Source organism: Epinephelus moara, chromosome 8 (genome assembly GCF_006386435.1).
Source record: "Epinephelus moara isolate mb chromosome 8, YSFRI_EMoa_1.0, whole genome shotgun sequence".
In the NCBI taxonomy this organism is placed as follows: Eukaryota; Metazoa; Chordata; class Actinopteri; order Perciformes; family Serranidae; genus Epinephelus; species Epinephelus moara.
Window position 1 is genome coordinate 16404998 of NC_065513.1, and position 20316 is coordinate 16425313.

At 43.0% G+C, this 20316-nt stretch overlaps 2 protein-coding genes across 2 annotated transcripts in view; one reads left to right on the forward strand and one right to left on the reverse strand.

Moving 5' to 3' along the window:
* acsl2 (acyl-CoA synthetase long chain family member 2) overlaps positions 1-8404 on the forward strand; it is a 22583-nt gene extending 14179 nt beyond the window's left edge. The window contains exons 7-20 of the mRNA XM_050049974.1: positions 860-1038; positions 1168-1200; positions 1407-1458; positions 1616-1689; positions 2012-2089; positions 2179-2313; positions 3934-4068; positions 4495-4663; positions 4755-4843; positions 5496-5612; positions 5699-5842; positions 5936-6037; positions 6116-6187; positions 6281-8404. Coding sequence (XP_049905931.1) covers positions 860-1038; positions 1168-1200; positions 1407-1458; positions 1616-1689; positions 2012-2089; positions 2179-2313; positions 3934-4068; positions 4495-4663; positions 4755-4843; positions 5496-5612; positions 5699-5842; positions 5936-6037; positions 6116-6187; positions 6281-6421 — 1520 coding nt within the window. The 3' untranslated portion in view covers positions 6422-8404. The remainder of the gene's footprint in view (positions 1-859; positions 1039-1167; positions 1201-1406; positions 1459-1615; positions 1690-2011; positions 2090-2178; positions 2314-3933; positions 4069-4494; positions 4664-4754; positions 4844-5495; positions 5613-5698; positions 5843-5935; positions 6038-6115; positions 6188-6280) is intronic.
* Positions 7271-20316, reverse strand: part of bin3 (bridging integrator 3) — a 31205-nt gene continuing 18159 nt past the window's right edge. The window contains exons 6-9 of the mRNA XM_050049980.1: positions 17251-17291; positions 12417-12558; positions 11197-11331; positions 7271-8815 (exon numbers count right to left, since the gene is read on the reverse strand). Of these exons, the coding sequence (XP_049905937.1) occupies positions 8669-8815; positions 11197-11331; positions 12417-12558; positions 17251-17291 (465 nt within the window). The 3' untranslated portion in view covers positions 7271-8668. The remainder of the gene's footprint in view (positions 8816-11196; positions 11332-12416; positions 12559-17250; positions 17292-20316) is intronic.

Consider the following 20316-nt stretch of genomic DNA (forward strand, 5'->3'; position numbering starts at 1 on the left):
TTTACGGTGTGTGTGTGTGTGTGTGTGTGTGTGTGTGTGTGTGTGTGTGTGTGTGTATGTGTGTGTGTATGTGTGTGTGTTTGTATATGTGTAATATATGTGTGTGTTTGTTTATGTATGTATATAGTATGTGTGTGTTTGTTAATGTGTAATATATGTATGTATGTACAAATGTGTGTGTTTGTTTGTATGTGTGTTTTTGTATATGTATGTACTGTATATATATATGTATTTGTATATATGTACATATTTACATGTATATATTAATCCAATGAGGAAACTATAAAATCTAAGAAAATACAGGATATAACTAGATACACATGTTGGAAACATCAGTAGAAGTACTCAGACTCTTTCCTTAAGTAAAAGTACTTGTATACATTGTGCATGTAAAACTACTTATTGCAGTTATAAATCTTGTTTTTAAAATCCTATTTATGTTGTGTAGAAACATGAGTGTGGGGATAAACAGGGAGGGGAGAAAGGCTCGGATAGATTCAACTCCTTTGGTTTCGAGAGCCAAAAGAGTGTTTTCTATAAGAGGTTAAGTCTAAAAAATGCTGCTAACCTCTGGTATCATCTCTAGCAATGTGTTGTGTTTTTTAAGCTTATTGCATATTTTTTTATGTAAAAGTCATGTGTCAGATAGCTGTAGTGGAGTAGATGTTTGGTGTGAACAATTCCTTCACAGTATCAGTTGTTATTACACACTGTTCACACTTTATGTTCACTATCATTTTTCATGCTTCCTGTATGCAGTCGGTGTTTATAATGTATGTTGTATTTGAAATTTTAATATTTCTCTGTGCATCAGTTCTTGTCCTCTTGACCTCATCTGTGTGTCGTGGTGTGTTTACAGCGGAGATCTCTCTGGTGATCTGCGACCGGGAGGAGAAGGCAGCAGCTTTGTTGGAGAACAAGGAGAAAGGCGTGACTCCGACGCTGTCCTGCCTGGTTCTCTTTAACGATTTCAGCGATGCATTTGTAGAGAGGGCGAAGAACTGCGAGGTGGAGGTTTTGAAACTGGAAGAGCTCATGGTGAGCAGAAGAGGGGGGGGATTACTAAAACCCTTTAATGCAGACTCATTTAAATGTGTCCCCTTTAATTTAGTCATCAATTGTGATATGTAAATTGATATGAATAACTCCTCCTTGTCCACATCTTAGGACCTGGGAAGGCAGAACCTCAAAGATCCTGTGGTGAGTTTATCGTCTCTCAGCTGCTACATCACCGCATCAAACTGGTTACAGTAAATAGTTAATCCCCCTCTAAATGCTGGGATGACAGTTTTACCGTTGCTCCTGTCCCATAAGATGTCATTAACACTCACTTGTAAACAGGACTTTAATTAAGAGTGGAGGAAGCCTGTTGTCATATTCTCATGTTTTATTGCTGCCTGCTGTAGCCGCCCCAGCCTCAGGATCTGGCCGTGGTTTGCTTCACCAGTGGAACCACAGGTACCGTCTGATTTCATACGTCTCAGCGTAATTATCCTTCACTCACATCATTAGAGAAGTGTCCTTCAGTGCCCACTAACAACCTCTCTTTATGGCACCGCTGCAGTTTCCTCTTGCTGCACAGGGCACAGCAATAATGTCTTGTTTATTTATCCAGGGAAGCCCAAGGGAGCCATGATCACCCACGGCAACATCGCCTCCAACACTTCCTCTGTCATTAAGATCCTGGAGGTCTGTCTACTCTTCCACCTCCTTGTCTAATTGAGAACAGCCTCGCAGCTACGATCACTTCCCATCTGCCTGTGTGTCTGTATCTCAAAACTGTCCCTTTCCCTGCTGTGTCTAATGGTATGATTAATTGGCTGTTTGATTGCCCCTGTCGCTGCGAGGTACTTTAACTAATTGCCCCCGTATAAAGATTGTGCTATCTAACTGCTGTTGAAAAAGCCATACAGCATGTTTGATTGCCTCCGAGGCTTCACCGTATGCCTTCTGCCTGAACTTAATCTCTCCCCTGTGCTTTGCTCACTTTATTTCTTGTTTTCTTTCTCAGGGTTCGTTTGTGATCCGACAAGAGGATGTGTCGATCTCTTACCTGCCGCTTGCCCACATGTTTGAGAGGATGATTCAGGTAGTTTATCTACTTCTCAGACTGTTTTTGTTGTTGCTGTTGGAGTGTGTGCTTGTGTGTAAACCCTAAATTAAGTGTTTCTGTCACAGGTCTCGATGTTCTGCCACGGGGCCAGAGTAGGGTTCTACCAGGGAGACATTTCTCTTCTCATGGACGACATTAAAACGCTCAAACCAACCTTCTTTCCTGTTGTGCCTCGTTTACTCAATCGCATCTATGACAAGGTCAGAAAATACATTCAGGTCTTGTCATTCACTTGAGAAAAAAAATCAATCTGCAAATTTTTATCTGAATTAACAATATATATTTTTAAATATATAATATATTTTTAAATAATTTCCCCTCGGGGATCAATAAAGTATTTCTGATTCTGATTCTGATAATCTCCTTAAAGGATACTTTGCTGATTTTCAACCAGCTCTGTGTCACCATGGTGTGGGGAGGCTGTGCAGATGAATGGTGTTGAGGTGGCCCCTATGCAAAAATCTACTGATGACATTAAAGGAGCTATATGTAAGAAATCTAAAGCAAATAGTCATAAAAATCCTCCTAATATGTCACAGAGACTAAGGAATAATGTTCATATAACATACTGATCTCACCACCAACAATAGTACAGCCAGAATATTCGCATTTAAAAAAATTTTTTACAGTCAGCAAATCATGTTTATGTTTTGAATTTGTGTTTTGGCCTGTTGCGTCACCCACCGCCGTCTACCAGTCACACAGTCAGTAGAGTCTCAGCATCAGTTACAGTTATGACTGAGCTACAGCAGCACAGCAAGCAGCATTAGCAGTGTCCCGGTACATAGCATTAGCAGTCTCCTCAGCTGTATCCCGGCAGCAGCGTTAGCAGCAGAGAAGCCGGACTTGCTCGAACAGCCCACTGGAAAACCGAAGATCAAGGATGCGGGGACGCGGCCCTGCCACGGCAGCTGCCCGTGGGCAAACAAATCAGTCTCCAGCGTGCCGCTGTCCAGTAACCTCGAATCTGTAGGGGAGGGGGGGCGGACACGACTCGCGGCAGTATTTTGAATTTGAGTGCAGTAACCATTTGGCCACATTCTTACATACAGCGCCTTTAAACATGTCACTTTGCCTTGACCACTGGATTTTGGCCGGTGGACGAGCTCCAGCATGGGGAACGCCTTCACACCATTCATCTGCATCATCTTCTCTCTCCACACCGTGGTGACACAGACCTGGCTGAAAATCCACAAAGTATCCCTTTAATTAGGAAAAATGGGGATTTTCATTATTATTATTTGTGTTATATTTTATTTATTTGCATTTTAAGAAATTTTATGTCATAGTAATACCATTAAAAATCATTAAAAACTAGAGCACTTGGAGAGCGCAGACCTCCACCAAGCAGCTGGGATTTCCCGCCATTTTATTATTTTATCCACTTCGCTTCAACCGATCATCTGCTCCTTGTCCCATTATCAACCTTTCCTGAAAATTTCATCAAAATCCGTACAGAACTTTTGGAGTTATTTTGCAGACAAACAGACAGACAAACAGACCAACGCTGGCGAAAACATAACCTCCTTGGTGGAGGTAAAAAGAACGGGAAAGTAAAATAATAACGAAAAAAACCCCACAAATTTACAATTTTATCACGTCAATCCAGAAAAATAAGAACAGACTTATTTTCATGAAAACTTCTCTCAGAATTCGGAGATAATAATCTTGTTATTTCAGAGCCAAGGCAATTTTTTTTTCTCAAGTAAATGCATCACACTTCCATGACCATACTTAGCTAGCACTTAACTATAATTCTTTGTTGGCTGTATTTTAAACCTCGTTTCTGTTTTTGTCCATTTTCAATGATTTCAATAAAGATCCTGGGATCTGTGACCTCTCCGTTGCGACGGGCTTTGCTTCACTACGCTGTGAGGAGAAAGCAGGCGGAGCTCAGCAGCGGAGTTGTACGTAACAACAGTCTGTGGGACAAACTGGTGTTCAACAGGATTCAGGTCAGTTGCTCCTGGATTGTTATTTCCCGGGTTATTAACAGTTCCATCTCTAAAGGTCTCCAGTAAAGACCTACAGTACAGAAACAGTTCTGTTGGTCCAGGACACAGTTGTCACTATTTATATTTCTTAGTACTTCACACAGTGGTATATGTAGACCAGAAGCCTTAGTCAACAAATTTCTATCCAAACTTTACAAGACAAACACAACTATTCCAGCAATCAATGCCAAAAACACCCCGAGCATATTGGTCCTGGAGGAGTGTATTGGAGAAGCACGCACTGAAAGATTTTGGCTCGGTATGGTCAATGCAGATGGGAAAATATGGTCTAGGTTGAAAATGCTGTTGAAATGGAATTTTGCTTGCACACACAATTTGATTGGATTTGAACTGTTTTGCATTAATAATTCATGACTTGTGTTTCAGGCCAGTTTAGGAGGTAATCTGCGGTTCGCCCTGACTGCTTCAGCACCCATCTCCCCCACAGTGCTGTCCTTCCTCAGAGCCACTCTGGGCTGTCTGATCTTTGAGGGTTACGGCCAGACAGAGTGCACAGCAGGCTGCACTTTCTCCATGCCTGGAGACTGGAGTGCAGGTAAGACAAAATTTGATGCTTCACTTTATTTCCTCTAAGTTGCTTGTGCTGTTGTGCCTGTGCTGGTTAATCCTGGATGTGTCTTTGTCAGGTCATGTAGGTGCTCCCCTGCCCTGTGCCAAGGTGAAGCTGGTAGACATCCCCGATATGAACTACTACGCTAAGAACGGCGATGGAGAGGTAAGATACCCTTAAAGGGGAAGTTTGTGTCAAAGCGAAATTGTTCTAGTGCTGCAGCCGGCAGCAGAGAAACAGGCTGTAATGTAACCACTCCGGGCATGAACAAACTGTCTTTCATGTCCACTAAAGGACTTGTCTTTGCCACTGAGAGGATCCAAGATCATTTTTTGTTTAACCAGACACAGCCCCGAAAACGCCATCACCAATCCCACCAGACTCCACTTAAACATCATCATAAAAACAAACTCACAAAACTGTCTTGGTTTATCTTTCCACTGTTCCAACAACCACCAACTCTGGTTTGTTTAAAGTACACGTTAATTCAACCCTTTAGATGTGAAACTATTCTGGCTCTTTACACACGAAAATTACTGTTTATTTAAATGGAGTCTGGTGGGGTTGGTGTTAATGATTTCGGGCTGTGTCTGGTAAAACACAAAGGAGCTTAATCTTTCACAAAAAGGTCCATCTCTGTAGGGATCCTTCCCATATTGTCAGCACTTAGAATAACAATCTGAGCCTGTCAAAGGCAAAAATAGGCACCTGTAGTGGACGTACATTGAGTGGTCTCGCTCAATATTATTATTATTATTATTATTATTATACTACAGTCTGGTGCCTGCTGACACGTCTCATTGCTTTGTCCTGTTAGATCTGCATTAGTGGCCCCAGTGTGTTCAAAGGCTACCTGAAGGACCCAGAGAGGACGGCCGAAGCCTTGGACAGTGACGGCTGGCTGCACAGCGGGGACGTGGGCCAGTGGCTTCCAGTAAGATTTGGACACCATAATAAGTCTACAGATGACAAACATCATCTTTCAATATCCTGTGAGTGAGCAAATGTTTCCTCTGGCAGAATGGGACGCTACGCATCATTGACAGGAAGAAGCACATCTTCAAGTTGTCCCAGGGCGAGTACATCGCTCCAGAGAAGATAGAAAATGTCTACATGCGTTGTGTTCCCGTACTACAGGTGTTTGTGCACGGAGATAGTTTACAGGTACAACGTGATTCATGTTCAGCTGATATAGATTGTAAACATTTGCTGTGGTTTGAGTTAAATGTGATTTTCTCTTGTGTTTGATGTCACCAGTCTTATCTCATAGGCATAGTTGTGCCTGACCCCGAGGTGTTTGTTGACTGGGCAAAAGAGCGAGGATTCATGGGATCCTATGAAGAGCTGTGCCAGAATCCGGTATGTAATCTAACACCCAATTTCATTAAGTAACGGTACAAGTACACTTAAAATTGACACTTATTTATCTTCCAACAGGATTTAAAGAGTGCAGTATTAGAGGACATGAGAGCTGTGGGGAAGAAGGCAGGTCTGAAGTCCTTTGAACAAGTGAGGAGCCTCTGCTGAAACTGGTTGTTAGAATTTGCGGGCTACAAACCTCCCAACACCGACTTATTGTTTTGTGTTCTTCTCTCCCTTCAGGTGAAGGACCTTTACTTGCATTCAGAGACGTTCAGCATCGCCAACGGCCTCCTCACCCCCACGTTGAAAAGTAGACGTGCCGACATCCGGAGAGTCTTTCAGGAACAAATATCAAACATGTACAGCAAGACGGCCATTTGAACAACAGTAATTCACACACAACAGATGGAATTTAAATCCTATACATCCAGCAGTGCCTTATTTTAAAATATACAATGTATATATTTTGGAATACTGGTATTTTGCGTCAAAGAAGTTTGAATTCATGTCCAGCTCTTGCACATTTGTGTAATGTATTAACTCCACGTGAAAAATAACAGAATGGGACCAAACTTCTTTTTTTAAAATTCCAATCCCACTGTTATGTTTCACTAAATTAGAGTTGTGATTCACTGGGAGATTTTACTGATAAATTATTGTCTTGATGTAGCGATGAAAATCACAAAGTTATTAAGGAGCAATCTGCAGAGACGTTTAGTTAGGCATTAAATTCACACTGCTCTGTTCTCGTCCCATGCAAGGATTATTAAAAGGGACATTGTTACGATGTTGCTCGTAGGACTTGCATTAACTGTAGGTTTGTATTTTTATGGTTGGGCCCTTGTATCACCATGACATAAGCTTCTTGTTATCATCTTTGATCGTAGCTCGATGCTCGAGTATTTCTCTAATTGGTTCTGAGAGATTTCATAATCCAGTGTGAGCATGTAATCCTTCAGCAGACGTTAACTGTTACTATTCATATTAATGAGGATCTCAATCAGAAATGATTTGTACAAATAAAAAGGGGGCTGAACTGTACATACTGCTTATATTGAGAATTTTTGACAGGACACTACTGACTAATTGCAGTTAAATAAAATCGAACAGAAATAAAAATTAGCAACTGATGACTCTTTGTGTGATTTAAATTCTGCGACAACTCCTGCACTCGCTCTGAGAAATATGCAGCGGATATCCAAACTGAAATCCATCAAGGACACCGTGGTCGCTTGTCACACAGTTAATTTATTTCATGATTGACGATACATCGAGATGATGGCTGAAAACATTGTCATTTAACAGACTGTAGTGTTAATACATTTCAGAAACCTAAATTAAAACCCACTCTAATGTGTTAAAAAAATTCTATCACTTAAACTCTTCGTTATTTAGAAAAACCTTCATTAATACAGACGTGTAACTCCAACACAAAGACAATCAACTAAGCATTTGTTTCAATAATCTTAAAATATGTCAAAGAATAAATAGTCAACTTCTTGGTATGACAGTTTTAAAAATGACACGGGAGCAACCAATGTGTGCACGTCACTATGTAGTCCCATTAACCAGAGTGTGTTTATCATACTGAGGCCGTACCTGATGACGGTGGAAACAAAGGAGTGCAATGACGGTATGATTTGGTCCGAAATTAAGAAAAGCCAGAAAAAAGTTAGCTTCCAACCCTGGTATAGAGAGTACAGAGACAGGACTTTGTCTATAGTGCCAACAATGTGTGAGGTTCTTTGCTAACAAACTGAACCACCAACAAAACAACAAAGGATGGATGCTGTGCATAAAAGGAAAAGGCGTGTCATGATCAATATTTACCACTAGAGGGAGCACCAGCCTTTGTTTTGGACAGTGATTGGACTTCCACTTGTTCTCTTCCCAGCCCAAGTGGTCGACCTTTCAGCACCGCTGCACAGGCACAATGTCACTTCACTCAAGTTAGTTCTCATGTTACATCCACAGTGAAGACAATGTAGGCACATTATGCACAGGTGATGTCATCAATATCACCCTGTAAACCCCGATTAAAAAAGCCCTCACACACAACATGGCACTGAGCTAAACTTAGAGATAACCAGCAAAGGCCAGAATACAGAAATACATTTTCTTGCCGGTAACCTACAGTCCATTACGTAACATTCAGTCTGTAGTGTTGTTCTTTTCAAACTTGGGTAATAAAAACGTTTTCACAGATTGTTGGTAACGTTGCAGATGTGACTAATAAAAACATTTCCTTGCTCATTTCCTGCTTTAGAAACAAATGCTTATAGACATCTCTGAAACCAAGAAGTGTAACCTGTTAATTAGCTCTGACGGGAATGGTTTGATTCCTTTACTAAAAAAAAAAAACAACATATTGGCTTATAATGTTGCACTTGGCTGATGGCTTAGTTAATGTGGCATTTCAGCTGCTTTGAGTTGAGTCTCTGCAGAGAGAATGAAACATGGGAGTGTAGTGCAAGAGGAACAGGGGGTGATGAGGCCACAAGGAAACAATCTGATAATCAGGTTAAGGCCATTGCTGTCCGTTTGAACTGAGTGAAGGAGCCTGAAAAGAGTGCAATCCATTCAGAGAGGCATGAAAGGAGCCCTTCCCGGTTTTTCGGCTTTCCTCCCTCAGTCGTCGGCGACAATGGACAGAGCACGCAACTCGCTGAGCTTGGCCTCGGTCTCCCTCTCCCTCTGCGCATCAGTCAGCCCTGCCTGGTCGATCTGGTCTGTTAACTCGCTGAAGATCTTGTACATTTCGGTGAAATAGACGACCTGGAGGGGCAGGTGGGAAAAAGAAAAAGATTTAGTCTGAGATGACAGGAAAAATAGTCTTGTCTGTCCTCTGATAGAGACTCAACAGGGTCAATCCATCCACAGACCTTTCTTAGATGCCTCTCAGGAAGAAGTCCCAACAAATTCATATCCAAACTCTGCTCTGCTCCACTTGCACAATCTAACCTTGCTTTTACTTACACTAGTCTGAAGCTGCTGGTCTCATACCTCTTCAACCCCGCTAATGAGAAGTGATTCGAGAGGAGAAGAGGGAGCCCACAGATATCAAACAACTCCGACAAAGCCCCAAAAACCCAGCACTTCAGTGGGTAGTGACCCTGCTTTTCTCTTCCAATCTGAACAAGAGATAGAGAGTGTTCACTGAAAGCTTTCTTGACACTTCCCACCCCTGCTTCTTCCCCTTAGTTCATGAGTCAGGCTCCCTAGAGAGTTGCTTTGATGATTAATAGACTTTAATCACATTACAAGACTCCAGAAGAGTAGGCAGAGAATGAAAGTACTGGGAAATACAACCCCTTGAAACCCACACACATCTCAATATTTATTCATGCAACGATGCATGCGATACTATGCTCTTAAGGGGGCATGGTTGGCTTCTCTGAAATTGCACGTGTGTCCTATTGTAGGCCGAAACACCAAGACCAACCAAGAAACCAGTGGGAGAAATGCTTACTGATTTGCTATGGGACATGATAGAAGAAGAGCTGGGTCAAGCTGGAAATAAACTGAGAATCATCCATCTTATATAAAAATAACTTGTGTCACACTCTTGTCGAGAGCAGATTTGACACTGTCAGACAAAAGGAAAAAAGTCAACTAACTAAACCACCTGGTACAAGCCTTTTTAAGTGCTCAGTCTGAGAGACCTCTGTGTGTTTATACCAATATTTGCCACCTAAACCACATGAGTGGGCCATAAGTATTGGGTTACTGCTGTTTGTGGGGGTAAAGCGGATATTTTTTTTTTCCAAAATGGCTTGTTGAAAGGGCCATCGGAAATGTCCATATGACCAGTGATGATAATGTATACCAGATCAGTGTCTGAGTGCCCTCTGTAGCAAAGACACTCTACTATTACAATTAGTCTAGTCACCACGAGGAGTAAACGCAGCCTCGCACAACTGTGACCACCTACGGTACAAAAAGGAGTCTCTGGGTAAAGTAGAGCTTTAAATTACATGACTTCTGTCTGGGCATTTTAACATACCATAGTTTGAGCTGCTTAATATTATACAGAGAAGTTACACTTTGACCTCTTAGCCTACAAAATAATGAATAATTTATGTTGCATCCTATCCAGTAAGACCTTAAACACTGTGTGACCACTGTTTCAGAAAACAAAGACAGTCAATGGAGAAAAGGACAAAGAAAGAAATCTTTGGTGTTTTTTTGTTTTTGTTTAAATGAACACATGCAGCAGAGAATGCAAAACTGAAAAAATCAAGACAATGTCTCAATTCATCAACATCTGTACAGGTGGACAGGTCAGGCCAAGTGTCCCGCTGACAGTTGCTGGACAGGACTTGTGTTAGTGAAGCTGATGGCTCACAACAAAGGCAGCCTTTGTGCCTTTTCCTGCAGCCGCTGGGAGCTGAGCAGCAACAGCGGCTGGGAGAGAAGGGAGTGGAGGATGAAACCAAGCACATGCAGCAAGGCTGGGGATGAGGTCCACTGGTACACTGGCCACCCACGTGTGGCTGCGTGTGTGTAAACATGTGTAAATGCTCATTCATGTGCTTGAGCTACATGAATAAAGATAATGTAGACAGAATAAAATAGTACTAGTGTGACTGATTAGAGCTCCTGCACCGTGCAAAGCCAGGTAACAAGGTAAAAGACCTGAGCTCAGATTTGAGGAAATATTAGATTTTGGTAATAGCTGATTGCTCAGTTTGCTAATTTTAAGTTCAAAGTACATCATGGAACTCCATAATTGTCATTAGGTCTACAATAATCTAGTTTACTAATTAGGAGTGTGCCAGTGACTGTCCCAAAGAGGAAATGAGAGGGCCAGGCAGGTCTGGGGTGGGGGAGGGGGACACGATGGCGCTAACGTGAGACGCCCAGCTGCTTTAAGAGAAGCTTCAGGTTAGAGGATGAGTTGCAGGGCTGCAGTGGAGCCAGACAGATGAGGCCTTCCTGGGCTAAACACAGTAGTGTGGGCTGTCACTGGGGGTTAATCACATTAGGACAGCATGGAGGGAGACAGACTGCCAGGATTATACACTCCCTTCTATCAGACACTTTATCCACTGTTTAACCAACGCTCAGAGGGTGTAACAGCACAATGTGGGGTGGGTGTGTGCGTGCATGCGTGAGCGCCTCATTGTGTGTGCATCTCTGGGGGGGAGATCACTAACCTGCGCCCGGATGAGAGCCTCAAAGCTGGGCTGGAAGTAGTCAATGCGGCTGTGGTAGAACTTTGGCATCTCGTCCAGCAGCTGCTTGTTCTTGGCCTCGAAGTCCTCCCTGACCGGTCGCAGCTCGTCTCTGGCCTGGGGTGTGGAGGAGAGAGAGGAAACAAAAGAAAGGGTCACCGTCGGTCACTATCACTTCCTCTTATTTCACCATGTGAGCTCATGTTGTAATTTACACATCATTTTACACATTCTTCCACAAAAACTGTTGCAAAGAGTTTCAGGGTACGAGAAAAAAAAAACAAATTCCTGCAAATAGAAACAAGTTAGTTTCAAGTATTTTAGCACTGGAGCCATCTTTAGTGTCCTTCTTATTGTTCAGAAAGATATTTGCCTAATTCCCACGGAGAAGCAGTGCAAAAAAAAAAAAAAAGGCTGTAATCACGACCACAGTGAGGAGGAGTGGGTTATGTGGGCAGACTTGGCTGTGAGTGGACTCCAGCACCACTGATCTGTGTGTGAATGTATTAGTGGGTAGTCTACTGTAGGCATGGAGTTATGGAATGCACAATGAATATGTGTGAGAGGGTGAGAATTTTTATTAAGGGGAAGGGGGGAGCTGCTATATTAAAATTACAACATATTGTTTATCTGCTGCATTAAGGTACGCTCTCCTCACATTAGTTTTCTTTACACACGCCAGTTGAAATGGCATACGTGTTTTGTCAGGATCATTTCTTTAAGTGCACAGGGATTCAAAGGGCAGGGATGTAGGGGCCTCTTCAAGGCTTTGTTCCCCTGACAGTGCTTTTCTCAATGTGTGTGGGTGGCTCGCCATGTGAGGATGTGTTAGAGGCAATAGCATAGGCAACACTGCAGCGCTATCTGTGAATGTGTGCGCTTCTGTAGTGGCCTCATGGTGTGTATGTGTGTGTCTACAATTCTCAATTACGTGCCTGTAGATGTGCAGCAGTGCCTTTTTGAAAAGGCACTACTTGAGAGCCTGGTAGCTTGCGTGGGTGAAGGAGCGCACATGTACAGTATGCATGTGCTCAACTATTTTTGTTCATATCCAGTCAGCATTTGTGTCTTTTTCCACTTATTGCGCCCTATTCACAATATGTGCAGCATGTAAGAGCAGGTGAACTCTGCCCCTCTGCAGATAGAGGGAGCACTGGAGTGGACCGACACGTGCGCCGATGCAAGCTTTAAACTCACAGTACCTGGTGTAGTTTGACCATAACAGGCCCGGTTTTTTCTTTCTCTTCATACTTCTCCACCTTGGATTGCAACCGTTTGTAGTCCTGCAGTGCCTGTTCCCGGCGCTTCACTGCCATGTTAAGGCTGGGGAAGACGCCACCGTACCTGCAACAAACCAACACACAGACAACCTTAGACATCTCTGACACAGACAATAGGGCACTGAACAAAACGCACACACAAGCGTGCACGCATGCCAGCGAGCAAAAAATACCCAGACACTCAGTACTGTACTGCACAGAATACTCAAAAGAAAAAACCTATCACAGAATTTTCAGGGCGAATCAGAAGTTACCGAAATCATTAAAACGGCTTTTCTTGCTCTGTGAAATTTGTAGACAAGCATTCTGCATGGCATCCTATCTTAATAAAAGTCATTATGAATTAATAAATCCCTCTCCACAACATCTTATTGTAGAGGTACTCTCAAACCCCAGAGGACAGCTCTGCATTAAGCTTCCTCTAATCTATTATCTAATTACTGTAGTTCAAAATGGCATGAAACAATTCATTTTGTGACAATTATCATATTCCAAATGAAAATATATTCTTGCAACGAGAATCCTAGTCTTCAGCACTAAAAATAGGAAAACACTCATCTGTAACTTAGCAACAGGAGTCTGAGCTTCATCCTGGGACTTGTTGCACTGGTTTTGTGGCTGCTTTTAATGGGAAGCAGGAATACTGTTTATAGTAAATATTCAACCCAATAATATTTAGTAAAAAAAAATATAATTAACATACCCGGATGCCGCTTAACATCTAAAACTACAAGACAAAAATATCTTCTATGTATGCGCCAATATAAGGGCCCAACATTATTTGTTTTTGACTGAGGTAGACATGGAATATACAACAAATATGTGTGTGAATGTGATAAGGAAATATTACAGCAGTATGAGCTGTTATTAAAATCTGTGCAGTCATTAACAAATAAATTTAAAAACATTTAGAAACATTTTTATTTTAAAAGCAGGCCACAACAATATTTACACAGGTGTCTCCTACATGTGAGTGAGTAATAAAAACACTTATAATGAAGAGTGATATAGCTTTTTTGAATGACTCATTTCATCTGTGTAGGCACACTACTACAATACTTTATTACGTGCGCCTCTGCCCATAGCGTTATTAGCCACAAAATGTGTGGGCTTCATGATTTACGTTCCTCTCCATGCCAACCCTTGCCCTGCTCTGCTCTGTGTGGCAGATGAGGGAATCACTGAGAACCTGTAGATTGATTGTGAAACCATAGACTGCGTCTGTGTCTGCCTGTGCACCTTACCAGAGGGCAAGGGGGGGGGGGAGTAGAAAGTGACGCGCACTGAGGCTCAGTCTCAGACAAGCAGGGATTGTTTTCTACAGGAAGTTAAGCAAGGAGTGGTCTTGTAGCGTTTGAGTGACATCACGGAGCTCAGCTCGGCCCAGCCCCACGGCCCACGCTCTACCGCTATTTATAAAATACCACTTTGGCCCAGTTTATGGCAGGGGTGGATGCCGATCCTCAAGTCTACTATCTGCTCCAGTGTACACATACTTGAAGTGCCAAGGGATTATGTAACTGCCCTCTAGGCATGACTGCTCTCCAACACTATTGGCTGATGACAACGCGGCAGCAAACCAGCTTTCAGATGACACAAAGGCTGATGGCATTCTTAGCAGCGCTCTTCACCTGACAGCACGGTGCAATTTCCTCATGACACATCATGATGGTGTGATGTTTGTACTCTAAATTGGGACAACACTGCCAGCTAGTACTATGTTTCAGCACACTGAGAGACTTAAGGGCCACTGCTCTCTTGGCGCTGAAGGAGGCGGAAGAGCTAGACACAAAGCCAATTGCTTGTTAACCCATTCCTATCCTTTCCGTGCTGGATGCTGATCTCTCACTGTTACACTCAGGGCTCTCTGTGTCCAGACGTTATAATGACTCAGCTGTGTCAAAGGCTCCCACGCGAGAATATGCAGTAGTGGCCCTGGCTGAACGTGACTGTACGTACTTTGTAATGAGAGCTACCGGACATTTCCCTCGATGTCCTGGCCTTGGCTTGACAACTACCGGTCAGCGGGCTAGGTCTGCATTTGCAGTCAGCCTGGTCTGAATGAGGTCTCACGCTGGCTGAGGGCTGCGCGGGGGCCAAGGGCACACCACTGTCCATGTGACAGGTCAGGGTGTGGTGAACAGGCTGGATGGAAATAGCATCTGGACTAGAGAGTGTGTTTATGAATAGCTGCCAATCCACAGACAGGCCAGTCTGACCCGTCGGCCAAGCCCAAGTCTGGTCTAGACACCCTCAGTCTAGGAGGCTGGCTGTCCCTTTTGACTATCACCATCACATAACTCACAACTGCGAAAAAACACTTAGCAAACCACTAAAAATATGGCAAAGGGAATTGTTTATGTGCAAATTACCACTTCCAAAGTGTCACGGTCTCAGATGAAGACTGAATAGTGTCAGACAAGTATACGTCACGAGGACAGTTTTGTTAAAATATTCTCACTGTAAAAGTAAAATAACTTCCACCTGTTGTATAAACCGTTTAACAACAGTGGACCATGGGAACTCGTGTGCGTGTATGACGTACATGCCAGCAGAACCTCTTTTGTCTCTTTTGCAGGAGAGTTTGATCTGCCACGACTTGCCTTGTGCTTTGTTGATCAAAACTCAACAACAACTCAGCTGCCTGGATACTTGATACACCAGATAAGATGGAAAAAAAGATAGATGACCTCATAGCAAACATCCTGGGTAGAAAAAAAAACGGAACTTCGATTGCGAGATCAAATTCAATACCTGCCCCCCAAAAAATTGCATCAGCCCCACAGCTAAGGCCAAATAGTCCCATTGGTTTCAGGCCTTACAACGTGCTCCAGGCAGAGTCTTCCTCTAAGTGAGAGGGGTTAGTGTGGCCTGTCCAGTCGTGGCTCAACTCAGGGCAGAGGTCTCAAAACAGGCTTGACTTCTGTCTCACCCAAAAGAGCAGCGGAGCAGAAAGGGCTAGGTTAGGAGGCCTAGATAACACAAATGACTCAATGCCCACGCACTCCCCTCCCCTCACATAAACACGGTGATGTCATTCAGTGACCCCGCTGAGTGGACAAAATTCACGTCTAGGCCTGAGAGAGAAAGAGACACGAGGGAGGGGGGGGGTTGGGGCTGCTTTTTTTTTTACTTGTTTACTGTACATTTTATCACACCAAGTATTAAGGATGCCAAATTTTTAAATAGTAATAACACATGAACACAAGCACGTACCTAACAAACACACATACATATGCTTACATACACACACATACACAACCCATTCAAGGTCTTCCATTAACATTAACGTTCTCCTTTTCAACTCTTCTCTAATTCTCTTTAAGATGACACAAGATCACCAGTAGAGTATTTTTTGAGACTAAGTAAACAATGACAAATATTCATTAGTGATGGACTAATGGAATCTTAATGGAAGCTTTAAAGTATAGTAGCTTTTGTGTCTCCGTTTTCTATAGAAGACACTTTGATAAACTAATAGTGCTGTGTTTTTAAGGGGGGGGGGGGGGGGGGGGAGTTAATAAAGACGCCAGTTTAGTTTGGCTTCAAAACTCATTTATGTACTTACTTCCTCTGCTCTATTTCAGATTCATGTAAATGCCTAACTTTATGGTCTAAAATACCATATTTGTGAGACAGCAACCCCTCCAAAATCTGGGTTGGTGTTTGTGTATGTGTGTGTGTGCATGTTTGTGTGAGAGTGTGCACTGTCCTGAGACAGTTCTCCTCCTCAACCAATCCACGGCTCTGGGCCCAGGAAGCTGGGCCCTTTGCCATATTCTGAGCCTGCCCACACGTCCGCCTGCCGCCCACCAGGAAGAGGAAATTAGAACCATTCCATCCTGTCATTGCTCCGCCACCAGAGCACACGAGGAAGAAGGGGCTTAACACACACACACACATACACACACAGACACTAAACCAACCTATTCATGTTTTACAGAGGAATCTCTTAACAATGGTTATTTAAAAAAACTGAACTAACACACTTCTGGGGTTCAACATAAATTTGTAGTAGAAACATATGCACACACTCTCTTACTGAGAAAAAAAATAAAAAATCTCCTGGGAGGAGCCAAGAGGAGGAAGCACAACCTTAACAAGCGCTCCGGAAGAAGGGTGGGATAGTCCAACCACTCCCTTTAGTACCTCTGCTTTGCATGTGCGGGTGTACATTGTGTGTGTGTGTGTGTGTGTGTGTGTGTGTGTGTGTGTGTGTGTGTGTGTGTGTGTGTGCGCATGCTTGAAAAAGTGAGGCTTTAGGAATGGAATAGCACTCACCGCCTGCTCAAATGGGGGCGAGTATTAGGAATGAGAACCAAATAAACTTTCTTCCAGACGCACAACCACCACAGCAGCACCGCTCACTCCCTAGTTCATTTTTACAGTCTGCATTACTACACTTCAGGCCTTCCAGTGGTCGAGCACCACCAGTGTAAAGAGCAGAGCTGGGTCAAATAAAAAAATGTTACAAGGCACTGGACTTAATCTGCTCCGTGTGTCGTATGGCTTTACCACATCAGGAACATTAAGCCACAAAAACTGAACTAAACTGCCTTTACAGTACTTTCCTGTGATTTTTTTAATGCATCTATATTCCCTGTATGGCCCTTTGTGGGGAAAAAACCAACATTTGTGCTCCAAACAAACGGCAACAGCTCTTTGACCCTGGTCTGGTATAGAGAGACATTTAAAGCCAACCTCTTAAAAAACAGCAGTAACGATAAAGTATTGAGATATCCAGATGGACACTTACTTTTTCAGAGGGTCAATAACGGTCTTCTGAATCTGGTTGACCTGTAATAAACAGAAAAATTGTTAACATAAGCAATAAGCACCTCTATACCAAGGGAAGAGACATGAGACAAACTGTTATTCATTGTCAAATTGAGTTACATCAAAATTAAAGTTGGAGCAAAATAGCATCTAAATCTCTCACTCATTAGCTGCAAAGTAATGCCACTGCACAAACATCAACAATTGTGTATAATTCAAACAGAGCACTCAAGAAAAAAAGGGAGGGGGGGCTTGCAAAGAAACTTTCGTGACGTTGACTCTTTTATTGTACACAAGCCCCGAGGAGAAACCCCTGAATATTCATTGAGCTTGCGATACAAAAGGATGGAACTGTCAGGGGACGGACATGAAAGCAAAGCCCAACTGATTTCAAATCCTGTGGAGGGTGGGCTGCCTTACAAGATGAAAGTTCTTTGCAAACAAACATTTTAACAATAACAGTTTATATTTTCCTGCATTCTGCTTCTGGTTGCCAGAACCGACAGGGGAGGGAAGGAGGGGAAGGGGGGTGTTAAATGGAAGTAAACGAACATCTCATCTTGAGGCCTCCAGCCCCGGCACCAAGTCTCATCGACAGAAGTTGGCGCACAATTAATAAAGTTTCCAGCGTCATTTACAATGCAGATTCAATATGACTACTGGATCTTCGAGCATGACAGACTGCTAAGTTAACCAGGCAATTGAGTCAAGTGAAGAGTAAATACTACAAAGAGTAATGGAGGATTTAGAGCAGTGAGATGTGAAGTGACAGCTGCATGAGAACGGTGAGCAGCAGCTCAACTAATCATATGTTCACTCACTATTGGAAGGACAGTCAATCACACAACAACAAGGAAGCGAGATCGCAGCTGTGCTCTGTAAAAATGCCCTGACCATCTATGAGAACATACAGCAACACTCACTGCTTCACACAGGCAGATTTCCAAGTACAAAATGGTTGATTGTGGTTTGAGGGAAAACAGAGAACCAATAACAAATAAGTACATGGGAATTCACATTTTCTTTGTTTTACATATTCACACCATCCCCCCCTCCCTGACTTGAGCTGCGCCGCTGCTTCTAAGGTGAGAGCATGCAGCGAGGAGGGAGAACAACAGCGGCAGATTTGCTTAAGCATGCTGGTGCCCTCTACCCTCTGCCCCTTCCCACAGAGAGGGGGGGCAGAGCTATTCCTTGGAGGCCCTGCAGAGCCTGAGGCCGGCGCTCAAGCAGTAGTCTCCATCAGTGAGTCACGGGGCAGAGGCCATCCCGGCACACAGGCCTCCCAAAAATACACACAGATCGCAGAGGAAATCAATATCCCTCCAAACGGAGCATCCTCTACTGCGCTGCCGCCATCTACACTGGGGCTCAGCTTCGGCAGCAGTGTGCCGGCGGGGCTGTGCGCCCTCCTCAGCCCCAGAAATAAACACACAGACCTGGGCCACTGCTGCCTTCATTATCGCTGCACGTTTTATCTGCTGGCTCTCTCACTTGCGGGCCCTGCGGCAGAACATCTCGTCTCAACGCGGAGAAGAGCAAAGGGTGGATGCTTTTGTGTCTGTTTTGCAGGAGCAATAGGGTTTGCTGTTGGTGCCGTCAGAATCAACAGTCAGCTTGAAGGGAGAAGCTCGAGTAGTGTTCCAGTGAGCTGTGCTGGATTTTAAACACCTAGCAAACCTGGGGTGATATTCCACATAGCAGGCTGACCAAAAAGTGCTCACAATCACTATTTTGCCTTCAGCTCACTTTCAGCCACACAGCCCTGCCCAAACCTGAAACTGAACATTGTGTTAAGGCAAGGATTTTTATTTAGTAAGACTGAAAGAAGTGCAGAGAAAATCAGGTGTGACCTAGCTGTCAAAATCCACTCTGGATGAAAGTGTGTTAAAAAAACACACAACCACGTCAATACAGTTGGTGACTGTTGTCCTCCACAAGTGAAAAACTGTGCTGGGATCAAAGTGCCTGGCTGAATCAATGTCAAACACGTCCCAGTCAAACAGGAAAACTACACACCATGGAGCCAGAGAATGGAATCACAAGTATACTGTATGAAGAACAGTCGCTCCTAGAAACTGCTTACAGTGTGATAGTACAAGATCACAACTGAATGAGGGATGACTGAGAGACTTGATGAGGTTACTGAGGGGAGCAGGCAGAGAAACAGGTTACAACTTTAAAAGAAAAAAGGCAAGCAAGTAGACTTTGACGCTGAAAGAGTATCTGTAAACTTTGGTTTTTAAATGATATGGGAAAAAAGAGGTGGACCCAACATTACTTATCCAGTGACAGTCAAGAGTGTGTGGTAGCACTGGTGAAAAATTACCTTCAGGTCCAAATCTGAAGACAGTGAAAATGAAAAAAAAAAAAATCTAATTTGATATTGTATAAAATCTGAAGAATGTAGAAGTTACTCTATACTGAAACAGTCAAACTGGCAGGAGTGCTCTCCTGGGCATTCGACCAAGCCAAGTCCTGGAACATACGCACCCCGGGTCACAAACCCACACGCTCAGTCCAACCCACATTCTACTTTGTCTAGTCACTCAAAATGGCTCCTGTAAAATTTGATGAGCTGTGAGCAAAGCAAGTCTGAAAGACTGGTATGTTATAGCTGAAGAAAGGGAAAAAAACAAAAGTGACTGTTACAAAATACAGTAGTTGCTTAAAATCCACCTTACACATTTTGCATATCTTACAATCAACACAAAGATTTTTTTTTGTGACATTTAAGTCGTTTTCTATCAATGTAGAAAATAAGTTCTTGACATCACATTACACATGAAATACAAATCTTGTATTCAACTTACTCTGTGATGACATTTACTCACCAACTTGTGCTAATTAGACAATATATTTTTAAAACCGATGCAACTTGTTTTAATGATTAGACATACGTTTCTATGGATTGTAGCATGGACACAGCTTCACTAACATATCTTTGGAAATAGGTAATAGTTAGATTTTTTATGGAAACTGAATCCAGTTCATGAGGTTTTTGCAGAAATCATGTCCACTCAGTCAATATGTACAAATCCAGATG